Below are 24,148 nucleotides of genomic sequence, written 5' to 3'. Positions count from 1 at the left end.
TTTGAACAGTATGGGTGAGACAGAGCTGGTTATCATGAACCAACCAACAAATTTAGAGATTTGGTGGACTTTAAAACTGCACAATTAATGTATAAAGTAAAAAATAAGATGCTTCCAGACTGTGTCCAGAAGATGTTCAAAATTCAGAGAGTCAGTATGAACTAAGAGGAACATGTACTGTATGTTTACAAAAAAAAAAAAAAAAAAAATGCAATACAAAGATGTATAACAGTCAAAATTTGTGGAATAATTTTGAAAAGGAGCTAAAAATGTGTAAATCATTTTAGATAGATTTTTTAAAAATATTTCAAAATAAGAGGATTAACAAATACCAGAAACCAAGTTATGATGACAGTGTGTGTATATGAATATTTGATGGGACTTTGGGGTATATAGAATATACATATACTTTTGATTGTTTCTTTCATTTTCATTGAATAAGGTGAGCTTTTCGGTCAGTATAACTTCTTTTGGTTTGTCACTGCTTCAAAAGTAATGACTTATTATTGTTAATATTAATATTTCTTTTTTCTTGTGTGTATTTGAGTTGTATAAGTTTAAAAATGGCCCAAATAAACCAACTAACACAGAGACATTGGGAGTCGAGAGGTGCCAAAATATTAGTCTGCTCAGAGAATACTGTATTAAGCTCACTGTATCTTTTCCCCCCTAGTTTGTCCCTTTTAATCACCAGATACCTGGTTTTCATGAGTAGTCTTAATACTATTTATGGATAGACAGTGTGTTTAGAGCAGGGGTGTGGCCCATGGGCCAGAACCGGCCCACCAAAAGGTCCAAACAGACCCTCTAGATGACCAGACTAAGAGGTGCCAACTTCATGTAAAATTCTGCTACAGAGGCTTTTCCACCCTGACCAGAAAACAGTTCTCTGATGTAACAATGAAGACTTACTGTGATCACGTTTAAAGATATTGAACATTGTGCAAAATATTGTCAATCAGCAGCTTCAGTTCAAAAGAGTCTGTATTAGTAAATGTATGGATAAATGCACATGTAATGACAGTGAGAAGCAGACTGACTGAATGTGGAATAACTGGGACATATTGTTGAAACTGCACTTATTTTTCTTCAGACATCTCAGGCTGTTTGTTTTGTAAAAGGATGGACATCTATGTAATGTACTTTTAATTCTTTACACAGAAAAAGGGGAATATCTTAGCTGATGGTACTTATAGGTTATTGTGTGATGGTTTTATTGGGCTGTATTTGGCCCATGAACTAAAATGTGTTTGACACCCCTGGTTTAGAGAGTCAACAGTGAGTTTATAGTGACCTTATGATCCTTTAATGATGCTTTTTCCTTTGAAAATATAGTAGGCCTAGCCATTACTGTTTTTAAAATTGTAGACTGCATGTTGTTAGAGTTTTAAGGGTTTGGGTGAAACGTTTGGGAAGCAAGTGGTTTTCCTGTGAAATTCAGAGCATGCAGGTTTGAAGCCAATTGTGCGTAAATTTCTGGGGCACATTTCCGGCAACTTTTGCGCACATTTTGGACAGGTTTTGGGGAGGTTGGCAGGGGCGTGGTGTGACACCGGACGGGCTGATGACTCTGTGGATTCACTCATGCATGGTCACACAATGTGACAGTCCAGACATGGCTGGAAACGGGAGGCAGCTCCGTTTAACCAAGCCTTATCTCCGACTCCAAGCCGCCTCCAAAAACTAACAACAACAAAAAAGGGAAAAACTTTTTCCTTGTGCAAGTTAACGGGCCCGGGACAAACAGCCAGACAGAGTGGACGAGGTCGTGCATGAATGAGTTTTAGAGGCAGCATTTTGAAAAACAAAAAAAAGTTTGAGCTGACAGAGAGGCGACAGGTTGCGGGTTTGGGATCAGGGAGCCAGAGGGAGGGTCGCTGCAGCCGCTGGAGGTCTACGCGCTTTTCGACGCACTCAAATGATGGCACCAATGATGGCAGATGGATTTGCTTTTCGTGTTTAAGTATGACATCTCCGGTCTAAAGGTATGACGGATACACACTGCTGAGAATATTTGCCTGTGCTTAAAATGGGAGTAAAGTAACACCAAGTAAACGAAGAGCGGCGTGTTATCAGGTAATTAAGAGTTGCATCAGTTTTTACTAAACAAGAAGAGAAAGACAAAAGCCTGACAAAGCTTAAAGGCAGTCTGGGGACTCTGGCACAGTCTGTATTGTGAGCCTGGTAGGTATGGCTTTGTATTTGAACCTGGCTCTGTCTGTCACATTCATCTCCTGCCGACAGGAATGCCACAAATACCTGTGAAACTAAAACAGAAATTGATTCAAAGTTTGCCAAAAATTACAAGGTCAGATGGTACACGACTTTATGACTCTGAGTTTAATGGCTGCAGTTTCCACAAAATTTACACCACTACCAGTATTTATATTAAGTACTTAATGCAAACTATGTTTAGAAAATTATAATATGTAAGATTTTGGTAACACTTTATTTGGATAGTCTGCCTACAAATAGTTTATATAGTTCCTTCTTGGACCATTTCAGCAGCTTATTAGTTGAGATAAACAGTTTTGCTTTATTCTGTAGATGTTAATTAGGTTATAAAGTAAATGTCACAAATCATGAACATACCTAAATATTCTCAGAATAATTTACCTGAACTTAACTTATTCTCTCGATCTATGCAGCATAGTTTGAGTAAAAAGTTTCAGTTCAACTAACTTATTCTAAAAATATGTAGTGAATTGTCACATATACTCAATAAATACACATCTACAGACAAAGTAAACTAATAAGCTGTTAAAATGTGACAAATACTTAATGAACTATCTGTAGGTTGACTATCTAAATCAAGTGTTTACCAAATTTTAAAACTTCTTTTACACTTTCTAAAATACTTTCTTCAAAGTTTTGTTAATCTGTATAAATTGAATTCTTTATCATAACTTTTAATGTGTTATTTTGTTTTGCTCACTAGTTTTAATCTGCTAACTTCATTCAAAGTCTGAAAGAAAGGAAATTGTTTGACTGTTTTTTCTCTTCCAGGTGTCATACATATTGTGAACCCTAGTCGATGGATTTATTACCTTTAATACAAGAATATTTTAGTAAGTTTCTCCTCTGCTTTGTGTGTTTGTGTTGAATTTGTTGCATGAATAGTTGAATGGACACAGTACTGTCTAAAAGATGTAAAGAATAACATCAGACTTCAGATATCAGACACATTTATCACCCGTCTGTCCCATCAGAGGGCAAAAAAGATAAATGTTCACGTGTTTTACTTAAATTTCATTTATTTTATTTGTTTGTCACCCATTTTTAACCATGTAAATCCCATTGAGATCAATGATCTTTTTTTCAAGGGAGACTTTGCCAAGACAGCAGCGTACGAAGAAGTTACAGTTACATTTGAAAATATTTGTTTGACGAGTCTGTTTAAAAGGCAGCTATAAACTTAGCTTTAAATCTGTGACATTTAATAACAGATGTGGTGCTAAGAAGATGAGTCAATCAAGAGGAAGTCAATTGACAAAACTTTGTGTAATCGATTAATCAAGCCATTTATCAAGCAAAAAAGTCCAGCATCCTTTGATTTCAGCTTTTCAAATATATGTTTATTTTCTCCATTTAATGCCACTGTTTTTTAAATAATTTTGCAGTTTGGATGATTGTTTAAACAAAGAAAGCTATTTGAATTCATCAGTGTGATTTTTTTTGACATTTTAAGGAATTAATAATTCAATTAATCAAAGAAAAAAGTGAAAAAATAATGGATAATGATAATAACAAGTCTTTCCAAATTATAATCTCAACTTTAAGAGTTTTTTTTTTTAACCTAAAACAGCTTATGTCTTACTGTAAATCAGACACGGTTACATTATTATTATTATTATTATCATCGTCTATTGTAATTACAGTAAAAGTTTCATTTTGGTCGCTGTGGCTTCAGTGTTACAGTTGACAGCGAGAGACAGAGGAAGGGAGGGTGGTGTGTATGTGTCAGTATTTGTTTCTGTGTGTGCGTGTGTGTGTGTGTGTGTGTGTGTGTGTGTGTGTGTGTGTGTGTGTGTGCGCCACACCAGAGCCCCATTGCTGCTAAATGCTGTTTTCGAACATTATAATGTTGATCTCAGCACATGCCTGCTGGGCAGTGGAGCGAGCAGGTGAGAGCGAGAGAGACGGGCCTGACATAGAGACAGAGAGAAAGGCAGAGTGAACCAGGGTTCAGTCAAACAGGTGGCCTATACAGTATACCAGCTGCTAAAAAGTGTCTGTGTTTGAGACGAATGCTGTGTTTCGATTTGTTATCGATATCTGATGCCTACATGGCAGTTTTCTATAAAGACCTTGTTCTGCTAAGCGTTTTATGAAAAAGAGAAATATGTCAGAGTTTGGTCGACACCTGCACTCTCCTCCATGTCCTTGTGTCGTCTTGTGTGTTCGTATGTGTAGCGTGTTTAACCTCGGGGTAAGGCCTTATGTGACAAACGTTCAGACCAACTTAGAGCACAGATTCATCAGCATTTCATTAACTTTCTGTTTCTTCTTTTTGTTTTCCTCCCTTCTTTGTCCTCTCCAGCCTGTACTTTCTCCATAGGCTAGAAATCTTGAAGCATGGGCGACTGGAGCTTTCTGGGGCGGCTGTTGGAGAACGCTCAGGAGCACTCAACGGTCATCGGCAAAGTCTGGCTGACTGTCCTCTTCATCTTCAGGATCCTGGTGCTGGGGGCCGCGGCCGAAGAGGTCTGGGGCGATGAGCAGTCCGACTTCACCTGCAACACTCAACAGCCCGGTTGCGAGAACGTCTGCTACGACGAGGCCTTCCCCATCTCGCACATCCGCTTCTGGGTGCTGCAGATCATCTTCGTGTCCACACCGACTCTCATCTACCTGGGCCACGTGCTACACATCGTCCGCATGGAGGAGAAGCGGAAAGAGAAGGAGGAGGAGATGCGCAAAGCAAACAGGTTCCAAGAGGAGAAAGAACTCCTTTATAGAAATGGTGGAGATGCTGGAGGAGGCGCTGGCGGCGGCAAGAAGGAGAAGCCGCCAATCAGGGACGAGCATGGCAAAATCCGTATCAGAGGCGCATTGCTGCGTACCTATGTGTTCAACATTATTTTCAAGACCCTGTTTGAAGTGGGATTCATTTTGGGCCAGTATTTTCTCTATGGCTTCCAGCTGAGGCCCCTGTACAAGTGTGCACGTTGGCCCTGCCCCAACACCGTTGACTGCTTCATTTCGAGGCCCACTGAAAAGACTATTTTTATTATATTTATGCTTGTGGTGGCTTGCGTGTCTCTTTTGCTGAATTTGTTAGAGATCTATCACCTTGGATGGAAGAAAGTTAAACAGGGCATGACAAACGAGTTTGCCCCTGACCACGAGTCGCTGCGCCGCGTCGACATTGCAGAGCCTGAGTGTATGGCCTCAGCCTCCAGAACTGCCCCATCCACCCTCAGCTACCCTCCCAACTACACAGATGTGACGGCAGGCAGCGGGGCATTCCTGCCGCCCATGGTGCCGGCAGCCGTGCCCTCAGCAGCGGGGTTCAAGATGGACGAGCTCCAGCAGGAGGAGTCCCTCCACCAGCCCTCCCCCTCCCACTACTACATCAGCAACAACAACAACCACAGGCTGGCCACGCAGCAGAACTGGGCCAACCTGGCCACCGAGCAGCAGACTCGGGAGATGAAGGCCACCTCCCGCTCCCCATCTTCCTCTTCCTCCAGCACCGCTGACAAGGAGCAGCAGCAGCCGCCCATCGATGCTGTGCTGCTCCCTCCAACCAGCAACACCAGTAACACCAACATCACCAACTCGACTGCCACTGCCGCCTCCAGCAGCAGCAGCCCCGGCACTGCATCCAACGCAGGCAGCTGGAGTGGAGGGAAGAGTGAGCAGGAGGAAGGCCACGTCACCACCACTACTGTGGAGATGCACAAGCCTCCAGTAACGGTCAGCACAGACCCTCGGCGGCTTAGTCGGGCCAGCAAGAGCAGCAGCATCAGAGCCAGGCCGAGCGACCTGGCTGTCTAAATCTCTTCAGCCCTTTCATGTCCCTAAACCCTCCCTGACCAACACCCTGCTTCCCCAAACCCCACCCCCAAACACAGTGATTCTCAGACAAAAAAATCTCACACATGCAGAAAGCAGAAAAAAAAACAAAAAAACAAAAAATAAAAAATAAAAAAAAAACAGAAGAAGGCAAAGTGACAAGAGACAGGAAAGCAGAGTAACAGAAAAGTTTAGGCAAATGTGAAATGACTTGATCAGCAGCAGTCGTTGATTTAGTGCAATCGGTGAGTTGCAGAGTAGTTGAGGCAAGGTTTGTTTTTTTGGATGGTCTTAATTTATGCACACAAAATGTGATCATGCAGTGCTGAAGCCAGACAGCTCTGCCCACATGGAGCGAAGGACATTGTGCTGTCGTAATTTTGCATCAAAATGGACACATCTCACCAACGTGTTTGGTTTGGGGGGAAGATCTCATGGTGTTTTTTTTTTCCTTCTTTTTGTTGAGCCTAAAGGACTGATTATTTCACATGAAAGTGATCATTTGTGAAAACAATGACTGGATTTTTATTTTTATTTCATCTGAAGGAAGCACATGTAGCTGGCGTTGTTGTACAGATCAGTTATTCAATGCGTAGCCAGACAATTCGCTCATATATCTTGTTCATCATTTTTATCTGGTTTCACAGTCGAATCGGCCGCGCAAACGTGAACTGCGCGTTGCACTACATGTTAACCAGGTTGTTACAGCGTTTGTTCTTTGACCTGGAAGGTCGTTTGATGCATCATTTTACCAAACACCTGTTTTGTTAAACATAATTCATGCATGTAGAAATTCCATCAACAAACATTACTTGTATTGTGTTCCTTGTAGGTGTGCATGCCAGCAGCCCTACAACTCACCGATTCACTGAGAAATTTGCATGGCAAAGGTGGCTAGCTTGGTTTTACCCATGATCCACTGCTGCACTTCCCTGCAGAGATGATATTTATTGTAATTGAGATGGAATGGATAGGAATGGACTGATGTGATATCCCCGGAGTCCTCAGCATAAACAGATACAGTCACAGTGTGGACAGGATATGGGTCAAAACTGGTGGTAGAAGTCATCCCTGTGATGCCCAGAATGCACCTGGGTTTCTACGAGCACTACATTGTCAATAACATAGATCAAAACGTTTCCACTACGCTGTAAGTTTGCAAAAGAGGTCCTTTGCGCCTACCTCTGTCAGCGTCGCCTTCAGTCAACATGTCTGAAAAGCAAAATGCTCTACACTAACTGCACAAATGACAAGAAATTGCCTTCAGAGAATTTTGGAAATGTTATGAAAACACATGACAGCCACCATCTGATATTAAGAATAACATTATATTCCTTGTTCATGCACACAAACAGTCTCCCAGAGCTCTTTGGTTGACATTAAACTGCAGTTTTTTTGGGGGGGGGGGACTGAGACTTGGCAGATATCTTTGCCCTCAAACCCACAACCCCTCTCTTTAATCATCACACCTAAATATTGAGAGCAACTTTGGGAGTTTGACTTTCACCGTCACACATTTACGTTGCTTCTTCATTGGTTTTATTCTGAAAAGTGCTATTTTTTTAAATTGAATTTTACTCATACATTGCATACTTGTAGTAGTCAGTTTGTGGTTGCAAAACAGCTACGATTTAAACAAAATGACCTGGCGCTGCAAAGTTCAAAACGCCACGGTGCGGTCGACCTTGACGGCTTCTATTTTGTTGTGTTCATCTTGATTCTTAGAGATCTTTAGAAACCCAAACTTTTAACTGAATTCATCAGCAGCCGCAGTCCTCTGTCTCTGTTGTGTTACTGTGCTGTTTGGTTCGTTCACAACCCAGGCACTCACCTTCAAAAGCCCGTTTTCTTTTTTTTTAAAGCTTTAACACCAACCTTAATCCACTGTATTATCCTGTGAGTTCACCTCTAGGGCAGAGTTGGAAGTGCACAGTAAGACTGTGTGAAAACTCATTGGACATATTGTACTCACAGGGCATAACAACATGATTAAGAACTAATATGTTTGTGCACAGTATTTTACAGGAGCAATACTTTTCCAGCAGTTAATGTGCAGGTTAATACACTGGAGTAAGAGCAAAGTGGTAGCAGCTGTTTTGTTTTATTTTTAGGGGGGTGGGGGTTACAAAATGATGGTACTGTATAGTGTAAGAGTATTTGTACCCATATAATGTCTCATACTCTATCTTACTTAAGTTGCTTAAATGACATTTAGTGCAAACAGAAACACAAAGAGGAGAATAAACACCCACACGATGCATAGGTAAAAGCAGCCTTTCCAAATCCATGTTTCTTGTTCAAAATGACAAAAAAAATCTTTGTTATCTGCATTTGTTCTTGATCCCAAAAGTTTACATTTTGGTAGTTGATAAAGATTTGCACATTTAGGAAAGAAAAATTGCTGTTCTACAATGCTAATATTGGTAGTAGTAGTAGTAGAGAGAGCGCGAGAGAAAGAGCGAGAGCGAGCGTGACGAGAAAACTGCCAAATCTCTATGATCCTCAAAGGAAAAAAATGTCTTAAAACTAAAACGCAGTGGCTCTTCACACAAAAGGCAGTATTAAAAAAAAGAAACTGTTATTTATCTCGAGCTCAGATAACGATGAGTTTGAAGATTTAAAAAAAAAAAGCGCGAGAGAGAAAAAACAGTTGGGGTATTTTTCTGTGTGTTCACTCGGTTTGTTCTCACAGACGTCACATCAGACGACTCCACTGTTGAGAGAATGTTAGCTGGGTAGCTGGCCCTTCCCTAACCCTGCATACGAAGCCCTGAAAGGATGTTGTGTTCAAAGCCCGTCGTCCCCTTGACTCCTCCAAAAAAAACTCTCTCCTCTTACGTTTCATGCAGAGCATGATTTCTCTGGATCGTCAGGGAGTAGGAACCATCTCACAATGCTCAGAACAGCAACCTGTTTTCAATGCTGTCTTAAACAAGAGAAGTGCCTTGTGTATGAATGATTCTTTTGTAAGAACAAGTTGATGTAAATGTTCATTTACCTCAAATGTTTACAAAACTGTTACTAAATAAATTTTTTGTACCATATTTGTTGTTCTCGCTTTCACTTTTGCTTTGCACGATGGATGAAGACGCAGAGCTGCAGACTGTAGACTGTAGGCTTGACTTGACATTGACTGAGTGACTTCAAGTTTTAACCTGGTAAAATCCAAACAATTAATAAATAATCATTCCATTTTAGAACTTTGTATTAGAAGGACTTGGTCATTCCGGTGGTCCTTACATGGACCTGCAAATAAAGCAACCAAATCCCTAGAATAAATATTTCCATTTTCCATTTCTGCAAACTACGGATACGTTACACTTTGTACGTTATGTAGCAGGTGCGTTGATGTTAAAGGTTCTTTTTGTTTCAACAATTCTGTGGTTAACGTGTTTGGGTTTAGGTACAAAAAACTGCATGAAACAAACTAAAAGATAGCTGAGAGGCTGAGCTGAGCCTGGTTTAGATCCAAAAACGCATTAAATGAATTTATTAATGAAAAAGAATCAACTTAATATAACGTGCACAAACCTATAATCAAAATGATCACAGTTGATAGATAAAAGTGCGGGCAACAAAAATACGGCTAACCAATCACCCTCTCTCTCCAACCATAAAAACAACAGAGGTGAACACGAGACATATCATATAGATTATGAGTGTCACCCCTCATACCCATGTAATATATAGTATATATATATTCCAAAACACTAACATAAACATATAACAGTACGAAAACATAAACCAAAATTAATTAATCTTACTAAAATACATGGTTTTGGGGGCACTTTTCTGGCTGGAAACACAGGAGTGTCTCGGTTTCTCGCTGAAAAACAACCAGGTTTGTTGTCTGATGATCTGGAACAGTGGTCTGCAGCTTGGAAGGTGTCTCACCGAGATGTCACTCCATCCACCATCCCTCCAACCTGACAAAGTACTCTCATATACCATGTTACTTTAGAAACACTGATATGAAACGCACAAACGTATTCATGGTTTGCAGAAATGCACAGTGCAAACATTTTCTTCTGGTGACTGGGCTGCATGAAGATTTAAAAACAGCTGTGATCAATACAAAGATGAGTGGAGGAGGACAAATTAGTTTGAACAAAAGAAGAGTATTTGCAAATGAATTTGAGGATCAGCAACAGAATGAGGGCATGGGTGGAGTTTGCATTTTTGAATTCAGTCACAGGAGGTTTTAATACCTGCTTCTTGGGACTCCATTATATTCGAAATGTTACTTTCATTCCTGGTGAATTTTTTTTTCTCCAAATTATCTTGGAGAGAACTACCTTCTCACAACAGGACAGCCAACGATGGACTGTGCATTTGACACAATTGGCTACTAGCACAGTGAATTTTGGGGTTTCTCGTTAATTCTTGTTGTTCAAGCCTCCACCTGATGCTTCTTCAACTGGCAGGTCGACTTCCAGGATCTCTACTTTTCTAGTTCTGAAGAGGGAAAACATACTTATTATACAGTATATACTGGACACACATCACATATTCAGAACCAGAGATGCAGCTAGTTACTTTCAAAGAATGGGCTGGTAAGAAGAAGATAAAAACCCTGGCCTCAAGATGACTTGAAACACTCAAAGACTAAGTTCAGCTTTTTTGTAACAAAGAGAATTTCTAAATGTGCTTATTCGTTAAACTTAGTGAGTTGAATCAAGGATGAGCAATGTAAGTCCGATCATTGGTTTACAAGACCAAATGCTTTGCCATTTGGCCGTCACACCTCATAAGTACATAAACACAGAGATTGACAAAATATTAAATTGCTAACTCAGTACATGGACAGCAAAACATGTATGACTCAGGTTGACGTTTTCAAAAGTTCAAGGTCAATAGTCCGAACAATAATCCATATATATCTAATAATGTCTCTTAAGACTATACATTAAGAGATATACAACTAGTTTGACAAAAGAAAAATTTAACTCAGTGTCCACTTACCAGCTTTCTCCAGAGATTTCAACCACATCTCATGGTCTTCATCAGCTGATGGAGTTAGCTCAAGTTGTCATGAAGATTGTAAACTCTTTCTTCAAGTGCCATCAGTGTCAATGTATCAGTGGCTATTCAATTTTCTATATCTAATATTTTAAATAGATTTCTGGAGTCAATTAATTCAACACTGCAATGCTTATGGAGAGATCATCAACTGTGTAATTTCTTCTCTGAAAGTCTCAGTTCCTAAGATCCTGTTTACAACTTGTACTGACACACGTCTTGGATAATCTGATCTAAGTGGAGTGTGCTAATTACGACCAGCAAAATGCAGTGTGATAAATTCACTCAAACCACTTGCCGAGATGATCTGGGACGCATTAGATCACATATCTTTTCAAGGGTAAACACGGATGCATCCCCAACAAAGACATCATCTATGCAGGACTTGGTATATGTTTTCGTGACAGCCGCTGACGCTCTATAACTTGACTGTTTTACGATAAGTTGGATGAAGTGTTGTATGACTGTCCATTCTGTACTGACACCACCACAAATGTAACTAGCGAGCATGCCAGCAAGCACCTAGTGAGAGTGGATGTAATAACTGTACTGGGCCCTTTGACCTTTTAGGGTAAGGGACGTAGGCAATAACACAATTTGAACACAAGCTGGAGGCCATGGATGTATTATGAGAAATGGACAATCTGCGGATGACTGGCCTTACTTCTGCACAGTGTGTCCCATAGAGCAGATGCACTACAGATTTAAGGCAGCTGATGCGACCAAGTGTGGCCAAATATCGTACTTCCTCCAGCCTAACAACTAACCTCCGTTTTGGCGCTCTGTTAACTCAAATAGGGATAAAATGATTTAATCTAATCTCTTCTAGTCCTCTGAAATGTTATCAGACCAAGTGGATCCATTCCTTATAGTGAAACAAGTCATTTCATGGGGACTGTGACACTCAAAAAAGTTTCTCCACTGATTTACAGACATCTCTTTCACCATGTAAGTCAATGGGAAAAAGTCTTTCTGGGCCACAGGGTGACATATGACGGACCCTGGATATTGCAGTACCACTGTTTGGCCACTACAAAACTGGCTTTGAAGTGCACTTCCTGAGGGATTGCTAGAGATGCATGGTAGACACAGATGTAAACAGCAATGTGTCTTGGCCTTCCACTTGTGTTCAGATCACCAAAATGCATGTTAATACCTGGTGTAAACAGGCGTTAAGTGCCTTAAAGTACAATATGAAAGTCAAAAATATATGCAGTGATGTATGTCATGCTTTAATCAGTGGGTTTTAAATTCACATACAAAGTTTAATGAATTTAAATGAGACTTTTATGGTTTTATGTATGAGCCTACACAAGATGAGTCACAACTTTGTTTTTCATTTTCTGTGTATGTGGAGATAAAGAATATTGATCTACTAACTTGTAGTTCTGAGATCAGTATTGTTTTGTCTTCATATATTAATGCCAGTTAAATAATGTGTTAGAATTTAATTTTGACAGCAGTGGTTCTTACATTATGGCATGACGTTATTGTAGCAACATAAAAGAATGTAGTTCTCAGTGGGCATTTGAACTGCTGGCACCCTGTTTGCTCTTCAGGATATGTGCTGCCCACATGGGCATCAGGAGAGCCTCTGAGTGTCTTTGGCATTACTCTCTTTGTAGACTCTCTGACCTCCGACCTCGCCACAGCTCACTCCCTCACTCAGCATTCCAACAGCGAATGTCAGAATGCGACGCTGAGCCAGGGACACTAACACACAGAGCCAGGCCCGCTTCATTGCCACATCCAGAAATAATTAAAATAAGACGGGCATGTCAGTCTTGCACCCGAGAGTGAAACATCTATCACAGACTACCTGCACCATCACAAGATCTGAGTGACAATTTACAACACTGTGTAATACATGATGGAGGTGGGTGGAATTTACTGCTGCTGGGAAAGTACGGTTTGATCTTTGGGCAGAGTGGGCATCAACAAAGCAACAGATACAGTAAAACAGACACTCATACAGAGACAGAAGTGGATTATCCAAATGTTAAAGTATACTTGTGTGGACACCATCAAGGAATACATATTTGATAAAACAAAACAAAACGCTATTTTAAATTTCTTTCAGAGTGTAAGATCTCTGTGTGTCAGGTATGGAAATATATGTGTTTGGCCCATTGATGTAAGAAGACAACTGGATACAGCGTTAGAGGCGGGGCCTGTTCATTCCTTTGAAAATTGCTCAGTGGCACAGAGAGCCAAAACGCTCATTTTCCATGGGATGACATTAGCCACATCTTGCACATAGTGGGGCCCACAGAGCAAGTGCACTACAGACTTGTGGTGGCTGAGCCAAGCGTCTGACTTCTGGTTTAGCTCTCCGCTAACTTGAATGGAAATAAAATACTTTAATCTTGCAGCTGTTCTAAATTTTATCTGTACAAATGGATCAAATCCTGATAGTGAAAACACTCAATAAAAATTATCCACTGATTTACAGACATCTCTTTCCCAATGTAAGTCTACGGGAAAAGTCTTTTGGCCCCATGCATCACATGACAGACCCAGAAGTTGTAATTCCACTTTTGGCCACTATCTTAAATTGGCTTTTAAGCCTGGTGCTGTTCCAGGGGGATTGGTTTAGCCTAGCTTAGCATGAAAACACACAGACAGCTGCACAAACTGAGCACAAATCAATATATATGACAGTAACCGTGAATTCCGAATTTCATGCTTTTTTTTTAAAATTACTTTTAATATGTGCTGCAGCTACCCCAACAAAGTATGTACTTTTGCATCTAGTATGCTCACAATCAGGACATACTACTTTCTAAAAACATTATGCCCTGAACTTCGACCCTCTTGCTGTTACATACGTTACCTTAGAGATAAAACAAATGTCACTTACCGTGTTTGCCAGAGACAGAGATCAACCCGGAGAAATCTGCTGTTGTTGCTTTCAGATTATAACTGCACAGATTGTAGATTCTAACCTATTATATTTGAGACAGTGAAATTACATCTGCAGTCTGTCATTGTTATTTTTAAAGATATGTCCTTTTGTTGTTTGAAATATTTATGATTATTTTGTTCACTTACACAATCAGTATTGTTATTATTACTATTGGACTGGTCATCAGTCAATTAAATGTCATCCATCATTGCGACCTCTTACAGTTGTCAATCAGCTGTCAGCTGTTTGCAACTTAGTCAATGTGATGTATTGTCCATTGCGCAGATTGTGGGATTGTGGGTCAGAATAGCTCGAAAAGCATGCTGGCTTGCAAACTCGGACCGGATGTAGTAGAACATCCTGGTATTTTTTTGGCATACTGCATTTGACAGACTATTTATTGGGACATACTAAATATTTTTCTGGTGTACCTTATTGTATGGTAGTATGGGTACTGGAACACACAGCAACTGTGACAGACCACAACATCCCCAAAATATCTCCTGAGTGCACCTCATAGTAGCCAGTGGTAAAAGGCCTCATTGTGGCCATGACATACTGTTTCTTGCAGTGATGGGTAGGCTACCATTGGGTGTGGTGGCGGTGGATTGTGGTATCCCTATGAAAACACATATTATTTTAATTATATCAAATAAAATGACTATTCATTGCTAGCATACAAGCAGCTCTTTACAGTAAAATATTGGGAAACATCCAATTTGACAAATAATTAATTACACTTACCCTCAAACAAGACTTCAAATGTAGATCTGAAGCCTGAAAAGAAACCCACAGAAAGTTTTATCTGAAAGGATGACACATTGCAAGAAAAAACAATATTAGTTAATTAATCAATTAACATATTAATGATTCAATAACAACTTTTAATAGGCCATTATGCCTTGTTTGGCAAGGGACAACTGTTGTCGCAACACAGCAATAACAGGTTTAACACTTATTTTTATACAGTCTATGGTTGAACAGCAACTAATTGGACAATTAGCTAGCAGACTAAACTAGATGCTAACCTGGCAAACATTTACTTATTTTTTTTTTACCAACATTGTCATTGTAAATGAGGCTATTGTTGCAATCTACTTAAAATGATTTCAGGTGGAATATTTGCTGGCAACGATGAAACTAAAAATGACTGTATTTTAACATCGACATGCCCAACAACTATTGTTACTGTAATAGCTCAGCTAGCTAGCTGTAGATTGCTAAATTAGCTGACTATTCACAACATTATAGCTATTAAAGATGAAACAAACAAAATACTCAACATAGAAACTTTATGTAAAATGTTAGCATTTATTCCTTAGCTAACACTAGCTTTCTACAGCTTTAGCTTAGCAAGTATGTTGGTCAGTTAAGGAAGCCAAATATAGCATCAATAACACTTTCACCAACCTTGACCCTGTAAATGAGGCTAACATTGCAATCAAGTTTATATTACTTCAGCTGGAATATTTGCTGGCAACAATGAAACTAAAAATGACTGTATTTTAACATGGATATGCACACCATCCAATGTTACTGTAATAGCTTAGCTAGCTAGCTGAAGTTAGCTGAATTAGCTGACTATTCATAACATTAGATTAAAAGAAACTGCGCATTTTGCTATTTAAAATGAAACAAACAAAATACTCAACATAAAAACTATGTAAAATGCTAGTATTTATTCCTAAACTAATGCTAGTTTTCTGCAACGTTAGCTTAGCAAATACATTGGTCAGTTAAGGCAGCTAAACATAGCATAAACTACACTTTCACCAACCTTGTCTCTGTAAATGAGGCCAACGTTGCAATCTACGTAGTTTACATTACGTCAGGTGGAATATTTGCTGGCAACGATGAAAACTAAAAATCACTATTTTAACATGCACACCAAATAGTGTTACTGCAACAGCCTAGCTAGCTAGCTGTAGTTAGGTATGTTAAATTAGCTGACTATTCACAAAATTAGATTTAAAAAAAGCAAACGTTGCTATTAAAAATGAAACAAACTAAATACTCAACAAAGAAACTCTATGCAAAATGTAAGCATTTATTCCTAAGCTAATGTTAGCTTTCTACAGTGTTGGCTTACAAATATGTTGGTTAGTTAAGGAAACTATACGTACCGTCAGCTATTAAAAATGAAACAAACAAAATACTCAACAGAGAAACTTTGCGTGAAAGGTTAGCATTTATTCCTAAGCTAATGCTAGCTTTCTACAACATTATCTTAGCAAATACATTGGTCACTTAAGGCAGTTAAACATAGCATCAACTATTAAAAATGAAACAAACAAAATACTCTATGTAAAATGTTAGCATTTATTCCTAAGCTAATATTAGCTTTCTACAACATTAGCTTAGCAAATATGTTGGTCAGTTAAGGCAGCGAAATGTAGCATCCACTGTAAAGTGATGATTTAAGTATGTTTTTTCAACCTTTATCACATAACTTTTTTCACCATAACTTAGTTTATGTTTTGACATATTTTACTATTTGTCAGTGGGGCAGGAAAAACATGGTTATTTCTTTGTGTGTAAAGCCTTTTGGCCATTAGGGGACAAAAAACATCAGAACAAGCTAACAGCTATACACCACACTGGTTAACGTCTACTTTAACATTAAGGGGGTGATCATACAGAAATGAGACGCTAGAGACGCGGACACTTCAAAGACGCTTGAAACGCTGGAAGCACTTATTCAATGCACGCTAGCTACTGGCGTCTGATGCTCAAAAAAGTTGAAAATATTTTAACTTTTTCAGCGTCTACGCACGTCTAAATACACGAGTCTAAAGAGGTGTCTACAAAAACGTGCGTCTAAAAAGACGCTGGAAAAACGCCCGTCTAAAAAGACGCTTGAACGCCAGTCAGACGCGCCGTATCATAGGAAAACAATGGTTTTACTGGCTTCGCGTTTCTAACATTTCATCTCGATGCGATCGCTCCCTAAGTTGACATGAACATTATAATCAGTTTTCTTACATTACAGTGTATTACAATTATCATTATCATATGATTTGGTGGTTGTGTACAGGGAGGTTATTTAATTCAATGTCCCTATAATATTGATTGTAGCAGGTTTAAAGTTTGCTCTTTAGGTTTTTTTCAGTGTCTAAATGCAGTTACGTCAGTGATCGTCCTTCATTGTTGATCAAATTCCGGGAATACAAGAATACAAGGTACATATTTTTATAATATGGAGGTGGACTCCAGTACAGAAAGAAAAACTAACAAATAAGTATCAGGAAAGAGAGGAAAACAAACTAAAACATGTCATACACATGTCCTCGTGCATCACTCTACAGGGTCACAAAATCACAGAGCTAGTTCATTATGTAGGCTTATCCTCTATTTTGATATGAGTCCATAAGCTGTCCCAAGGAGGTACTCCTTTCTCCTGATCACCATTTATTCTACTGAGCTACATTGATAAGATGGTATTTCCACCATTGCATTAACCCATTCTTTTAACTTCGGGGTCTTTTTTGTCTTCCAGTGTCTTAGGATAACTCAACAGACAATAATTAGACCAGCTGATTATGTTTTTATCTTGTAAACAGTTAATTAGTGATAATAAGAAATTCATCATAAGAAAAGCTATCCAGATGAACAGAAACTACATGTTTAATAAGTTAAATAACATAAAACAGCATAAGGATTTGGAAGGTTTACTTTGCACAGGATATTTGGCACTGAGTCCAACAACAGAGTGCAGTACATGAGTGCTGGGCTCTTGGGTTCAGTAGCTGTAGAGTGATGGCAGATAGTTCATCTGTTGGCACGACTGACTGGAGGCCTCAGCCCGTCACTCAGTCAGTCTGCCTTCTTTCCACTGCCGGGCTGAACACAGCTCAGTGATTTACAGGGACACTTTTCTTTGATCCACAATAACAAAAATATTTTGTAAAGTTGACTTGTTTGAATCAGGTCAACAGATTGCTTTTGCCAAAGGATCCATTGATTAGCTTTCCAGTGTTAAAGGTGATCTACTAATAATTATATTTCACAAACCTGTGAATTGACAGTAGAGGAAACAACAAACACTTTGGGGAGTAGAAGTTTTGTTTTTAGTCATGCACCTCATGGCTGGTCATGGCCATTTGAACTTGATGTTTTTGGGAGTAGTGCCGACTCCCAACCCCCACTGCCCAAAACAATATTATTTTTATAATTATGAATAATATTATTATGATCATTATTAGGGCCCCTATTATTATCAGCTAACAAACCATACGAACAAACAATAAGATAATGCGATATATACAAATTTGCAAATTTCATCTTGTTTTTATTCTTATTCTTCTTTTCATTTTTTCCTACTTTAATGCTCCCCACATACACAAGTTTGACATGCTGCCCGTGTCACTTATGGCAGGGGTTCCCAACTTGTGGGTCGTGGTCCAAAAGTGGGTCATGGGCTCATTCTGAATGGATCGCAAATGACTTGCATACGTGTTAGGGCTAAAAAAAAAAAAAACACTCTACCTTTTTTTGAGTGCATAGAATTTCCAGCACAGAGCCTTTATTTTGAAGTGCTGTTTCCTGCTGTAGAGTGACTAACAGACAGCTACTTGACAGACACAGCAAACTAGCTTGGCGTCATGGCCAAACGCAAGTATGATGCTGAATATATTAAACTGTGTGGACCTTGGACTAATGACTAAGGAGAAATCTGGACCCCGAGGATGGATCAGTTGGGAACCACTGGCCTATAGAGTGCTCTAGCGATTCTGTAGGCCGATGCCCAAGTCAGTCGCCCTGGTTGCCTCATCAGAAAACCTGTGGGATTTTTCCACTGGATTTTGGATTATTGCAGAAAATAAGCTCTGTGGCAAACAAACATTTATGATACTTACACATTTGTTCAGCAAGATAATCTTCATGAAAACCACTCTGATGATTCTTGAACCTCAAATGCAATCACCAGACGTAAAAAGCTAACATTAGACTATAAACGAACTACACCACAGTCGCATGAATTAATGTCGCCACAACGGCTATAAAGCTGTGCTCAGTGTGATGATGTTGTGCACTCATGAGTGTGGAGTGCATAAGAGGTAACTCATTCCAAGTTTGAGGATCAGTTCCTGGGGCACTCTGTAGCAGTGGTTCCCAACTGGTGGGTTGCAGATCAATAGTGGATGCTGGTCTATTATGAATGGTCTGCAAGTGACTTGCAAATGTGTCAGGTTTTTAAAAAACACTTTATTTTCAGGTACAGAGAATTTCCAGCATAGAGCTTTTATTCTGAAGTGCTAGTATAAAGCTAGCATGAAGAGAAATCTGGACCCCGTGGCTGCACCAGTTGGGATCCACTGCTCTATAAGAAGATCTGCCACTATTTGCAACTTCTTGGTCTGGCGAGAGATCTCACAGAGAGTGACGTCAAAATATTTGTAGGTCACAACGTGGTGCAGACCTGTCACTACCCAGCAGGAAATTTCCTCTGTTAATTAGTTATATACTAATCAGCAGTCAATAAATGTATATTAATCTGGTGATTTGCCACCACATCTGATCACAGCATTACACCGATTTAGATTTTTAACTGTATTGTTACCCTGCTTTTGTGTCCGACACCTGGGGCTTTGAATTCGGCAGCATTACATTCACTTTGTCACATTTTGGAGAGCAGGTAACAGGATTGGACCCAAATGCAGATTACAAAATGCAAATGATAAGGCCACTAAACAAGTTCATAGATTTATTAAAAAGACAGCTTACAGGCTAGTGTCCCAAAATCAAGCAGGTGGCAGAGGAACTCCAAAGAAAAGATGAGGACAAACTACCAAACAAAGCGGCTGGGCAGGTATGAGTAGTGAGAGACTAATTAGGGGAGTCAGAACAGGTGCGTATGAGGTGACTACTAAGGCACAGGTGAAACTAATCAGGGCAGGGCAGACAATCAGAGCAGGAAATGAGGTGATCTGAAACCAGAGAAGAGGTGAGCAACAAAATAAAACAGGAAACACTGAATGAATAACAGAACATTTTCATTTCAGTATTTTAATCACTGAAGACATTTGTCTACACAAGTGGATCCCAACTGGTGGGTCGCGGTTCAAAAATGGGTCACAGGTCCATTCTCAATGGACTGCAAGTGACTCACGAACATGTCAAGTTTGTAAAAAAATACACACTTTATTTTGAAGTACAGTGAAATTCCAGCACAGAGCTTTTATTTTGAAGTGCTGTTCAATGTTGTAAACTGAGTGACTGACAGACAGCTACTTGACAGAGACAGCAAACTAGCTGGACGACATGGCCAAACACAACTGCTGTGTGGACCTTGAACTGATGACTAAGAAGAAATCTGGACCCCGGGGCAACTGGTCTACACTTAACTTTTGTTCCATGAATTTATAGAAATAGCTCAGTAATTGAAAATAAATGTTAAGAATATAACATGTTGGCCCATGAAGAAAGTAAACACATGAAGTTCCAAGGTCATGATGGTGGTTTCAGCAATGGTTTTTATCCATTTCGGATCCCGTGGCCCCTGAAAGGCCCCACTTGGCCCTGTGGTGGAAAAGCATCTACTACAGACAGAGCAGGTCTGCTCACTGAGTCACCCGTCTACAACTCAGAGCAGACAGGAGGCTATATTTAGCCTTTAATCACCTAACAAATTCACACTCAGCCCACAGCACAAATACCTCAGGCCCTCTTTATGTATTTCAGGAGTGTGATGAATTTGTTTCTGGGAGGCCTGACCGCTGGCTCATGGAAAGATGTTAGTTTGTTTGACAGAAACGTTTCTAATGTGGTGCCAGAGTGACGGCATTTTTCACTGAACAGATAATGCAACCTCAAAGTCCTATATAAAAATGATTAAAATAATAATCAGTGTAACTATAAGTTGGTACGTTTATTTCTAAAACACAGTAAAGAGATGAGTTATTGTGAGAAAATAAAGATTTGACTCACTATTGTGAAAGAATTTGAGGTTTTTCTTTCACCTGAGTCCAGTGCCACTGCAGTGAAGTCATGCAAACTCCACCCTCCTTAGTGTTTTTTAATTTCAGTTCAATTATAGGAAAATTTGCATGATCTTAACACTTTTTCAAACCTTCTTTACACTGCTAGTCTAATTTCAACATTCAAGATTCAATACTTCACATACAGTAACAACACCGAGCAAAACAAGTGGTAAAAATTTGAAGAAATTACTGATAAATATAACATATAATCCTGTAATCAATTCAGAAACTTCACCAGGACACAACAAAAACAGTCACTATCCTATCTACCCCCCCTTTGTCAACAATAGAAAAGGTAATTGATGATTCATTTAGTTTCCTCTCTCATTAATTCATTTTTTTTTAAAATTACATTTAATTTCATTATTTATTAATTTTTAAATTCATATTTTTGGGGTGGGAGTGGATGTGTTAAATTCTTGTTTGTAGATGTATACAAAGACATACTAGATGTGTGTATGCATTATGTCTTTGTTTATTGTTTTTAAAATCAAAAAAGATACTGTTGGAGAAAAAAAACAAATGGTGAAAACATTAAATGACCACAGTCAGCAGTAACACCTTTATGCAAAAGAGAATGATAAAATGAATGAGTGAATTAATAAACATGGTCATGTTATAAGCACCATCACAGTGTCACACTGACAAAAGTAATAAGAGTACACTGGTGATTTAGGAGTTAAAGCCTCTGGGTAAATGCTGTTGCAGAACACTGTCCTAGTTTTAATACTTTTCAGTGTTTAAAAGAAGTGGAGGAAGTTAGAAAGATGATTGGGAGGGGAGAGGAAGCTTGTGTCTCTTTTTCTGTGGTCAAATGGTCGAACTTTCAGGAGCGATACTTATGTTCATAAACACATCCAAGCACACACACACATCCAAAAACGATAAACACTGGGTGCTGGACAGAAAATACAAAAATACAGAAACAGACCACACACCAGAAACTACTCCCCTTGGAAATTTTAATTGTATTATCACATGTGACGTTTCGGGCCCCAGCCCTCCATCAGACATGAACAAGATAAGGAGACACACCTCTGCAACCAATGGTGGTCGCCCAACAGATCATGTAATAGCACATGTAGCTTTTGCTCAATCCATGACTTGACAGAAATACCTAAAAATCAAAAATAAATTAAAAAAAAATCTAATCTAAAATAATCCTGACACATTTTGAATTAATTATATATGTGAATTGCTTAAAAAAAGTACCTTCTTACATACAGTATGTGGTTGTTAAATGATGTAATGTTGCAGCAGTTGTACAGTGTGCGGTCATGTGGGGGGCGGCTTGTTTTGACTGTCTGTCCATGGAAATAGGGGTGGGGTGGGGATGGAGGTGGTGGTGGAGGTGGGGGGCTTCACAGGGGGGGAGAGCATTGTGAGAGAGTGATGTGAGGGGAGGTCAGCTCTGCGGGGACACCTACAGGTGAGGCAAAGGTATGGACACGGTGCCCACAGTGCACCTGGCTGACTTCACCTGAATGCACCAAGGCACATTCATCATGACTGCGTAAACTGAGAAGAAATAAGAGGTACAAACGATTTTCTCTAATTGTCTTTCCAGAGGTAAACAAAGGCACATATGGATATTTACAAAAATATGAAACGTGGCAGCATCTCCTCACTTTGCCTCACTAAACTGTCCATTTAGCAAAGAGCTGGAATCAGACCGGCCTCAGATTTAATGTGTCTGATGTTTCCTTTCCTTTCATGTGAGCAGAGTTCATCAGTGCAGGGCAACTGCAACTAGATGGCTCTATGTTTCTGAGAGCCATCTCATTCTGTGGTTTTAAAAAGCAAACATATTGCACTTCACCTAACGTCTTGCACACCATTTGCATCAATGTAATATATTCAAAATGTTCTCTTGTACCATATATACCTGCAGTTGTTTGCAAGGACACTTTGTGTTGAAACTCTGCGGGAACATAAGGGCACAGAGGAAAAAAACAAAAACGTTTTTTAATGTTCTGCAAATGTTCTGGTTTTATTTTGAGCATCAAACACATCTTTTCCTGAAGAAAGAAGAAGACACACTTTATTAATCCCTGGGGGGAAATTCTCCACTGTCATATACACAGGCCCAAAATACACACACATGCACAAACAGGACCTATACATGCATTTAATGGGGAGATGTCAGAGTGAGGGGCTGCCCATGCACAGGCGCCCCGAGCAGTTGGAGGCTCGGTGCCTTGCTCAGGGGCACTTCTCCAGCTACCAGTCCACGCTCCATATTTGGTCCGAACGGGGACTTGAATCAGCGACCCTCCAGTTCCCCACCCAGGCCTCTGGACAGAGTTACTGCCGTCCACCAATTCATGCACCAGTTTATGTTGGAAATGACTTTATATTGTACTGTATAGGCAAACACAAAATTTAGGTCACAATTCAGGATATGAAAACATAATGGAATATAATGAAGGATGTTCTGTCAAATATTTATTCTCCAGTAGATCAACTTCAGACCAACACACATGTGGCATGATTTACCCTTCAGTTGTCTTTTGTTTGGGGAAGTAAACTCTTTAAATGTGCATCATGTGGCACCTTTTCATGGCAATGACACATTAATTAATCTGAGTTAAATCATAACCACCTGGACTTTAATAGCCAATAAGTGTTGTCATGGTCACAGAGAGAAAATGGAAAACTTAGACAAGAAGAAACTGTCATCAATTTGTTAAAGTTACTGATGGGCGCAGGCGTGTTTTGGGTCGTTGCAGAATGAGTAGCTTAGAGGGAGTTTTTGCTTACGTTGTTTTGGACAATGCACATTTGTTTCTTCTGTATTAAAGGGAAATTTCAGTTTATTTCAACCTGTCTCCTATCGTCCTAAATTTGTTTCAAGTGACTAGTGACATAAAAATAATAGTTAGCATGTTAGCCGTTAGCCTAGATACAGCCGGGGCGCATAGTAGTGTCAGACCTGTTAAAACGTAAGTGACAGGACATACTTCAAGTGCAAAGTTAGTCCACTAAACAAGCTTTTTTTCCACAAAGACCGCCTCATATCATTAGGATAAATGTCAGAGAACATATAGAAAACGACAAACATGGCACCACACCGGTAAGGTAAGACAACACGTTTACATGTTTACCATCTAGCTCTGCTTTCCAAAGCGTGGCCGAAATATCGCGAGAACAAGCAGCGATCTCATACCGTGCCTGAAATCTCGCAAGCTCTAGATAAAGCCCAGCTGGATACTACTCCAGGTGGAGG

The 24,148-nt window shown here is 39.6% G+C and overlaps 2 protein-coding genes across 2 annotated transcripts in view; both read left to right on the top strand.

Annotated features, from left to right (window-relative positions):
• The window catches only part of xpo4 (exportin 4), a 230,709-nt gene that overhangs the window by 205,642 nt on the left and 919 nt on the right, over nucleotides 1-24,148 (top strand). The gene's annotated exons all lie outside the window — the stretch shown is intronic.
• gja3 (gap junction protein, alpha 3) lies at nucleotides 1,604-6,450 on the top strand. The gene is made up of 3 exons (XM_050049213.1): nucleotides 1,604-1,985; nucleotides 3,007-3,068; nucleotides 4,541-6,450. Exon 3 carries the CDS (start codon nucleotides 4,576-4,578, stop codon nucleotides 5,998-6,000), a length of 1,425 nt encoding a protein of 474 aa, XP_049905170.1. The 5' UTR covers nucleotides 1,604-1,985; nucleotides 3,007-3,068; nucleotides 4,541-4,575; the 3' UTR covers nucleotides 6,001-6,450.

This window comes from Epinephelus moara, chromosome 7 (assembly GCF_006386435.1).
Source record: "Epinephelus moara isolate mb chromosome 7, YSFRI_EMoa_1.0, whole genome shotgun sequence".
Classification (NCBI taxonomy): Eukaryota; Metazoa; Chordata; class Actinopteri; order Perciformes; family Serranidae; genus Epinephelus; species Epinephelus moara.
Note: the sequence above shows the minus strand (reverse complement) of the source record. Positions and strands in the feature narration are given on the sequence as shown.

Coding starts and splice junctions, on each gene's coding strand:
- gja3 (XM_050049213.1), top strand. CDS start 4,576: ATGGGCGACTGGAGCTTTCTGGGGCGGCTGTTGGAGAACGCTCAGGAG.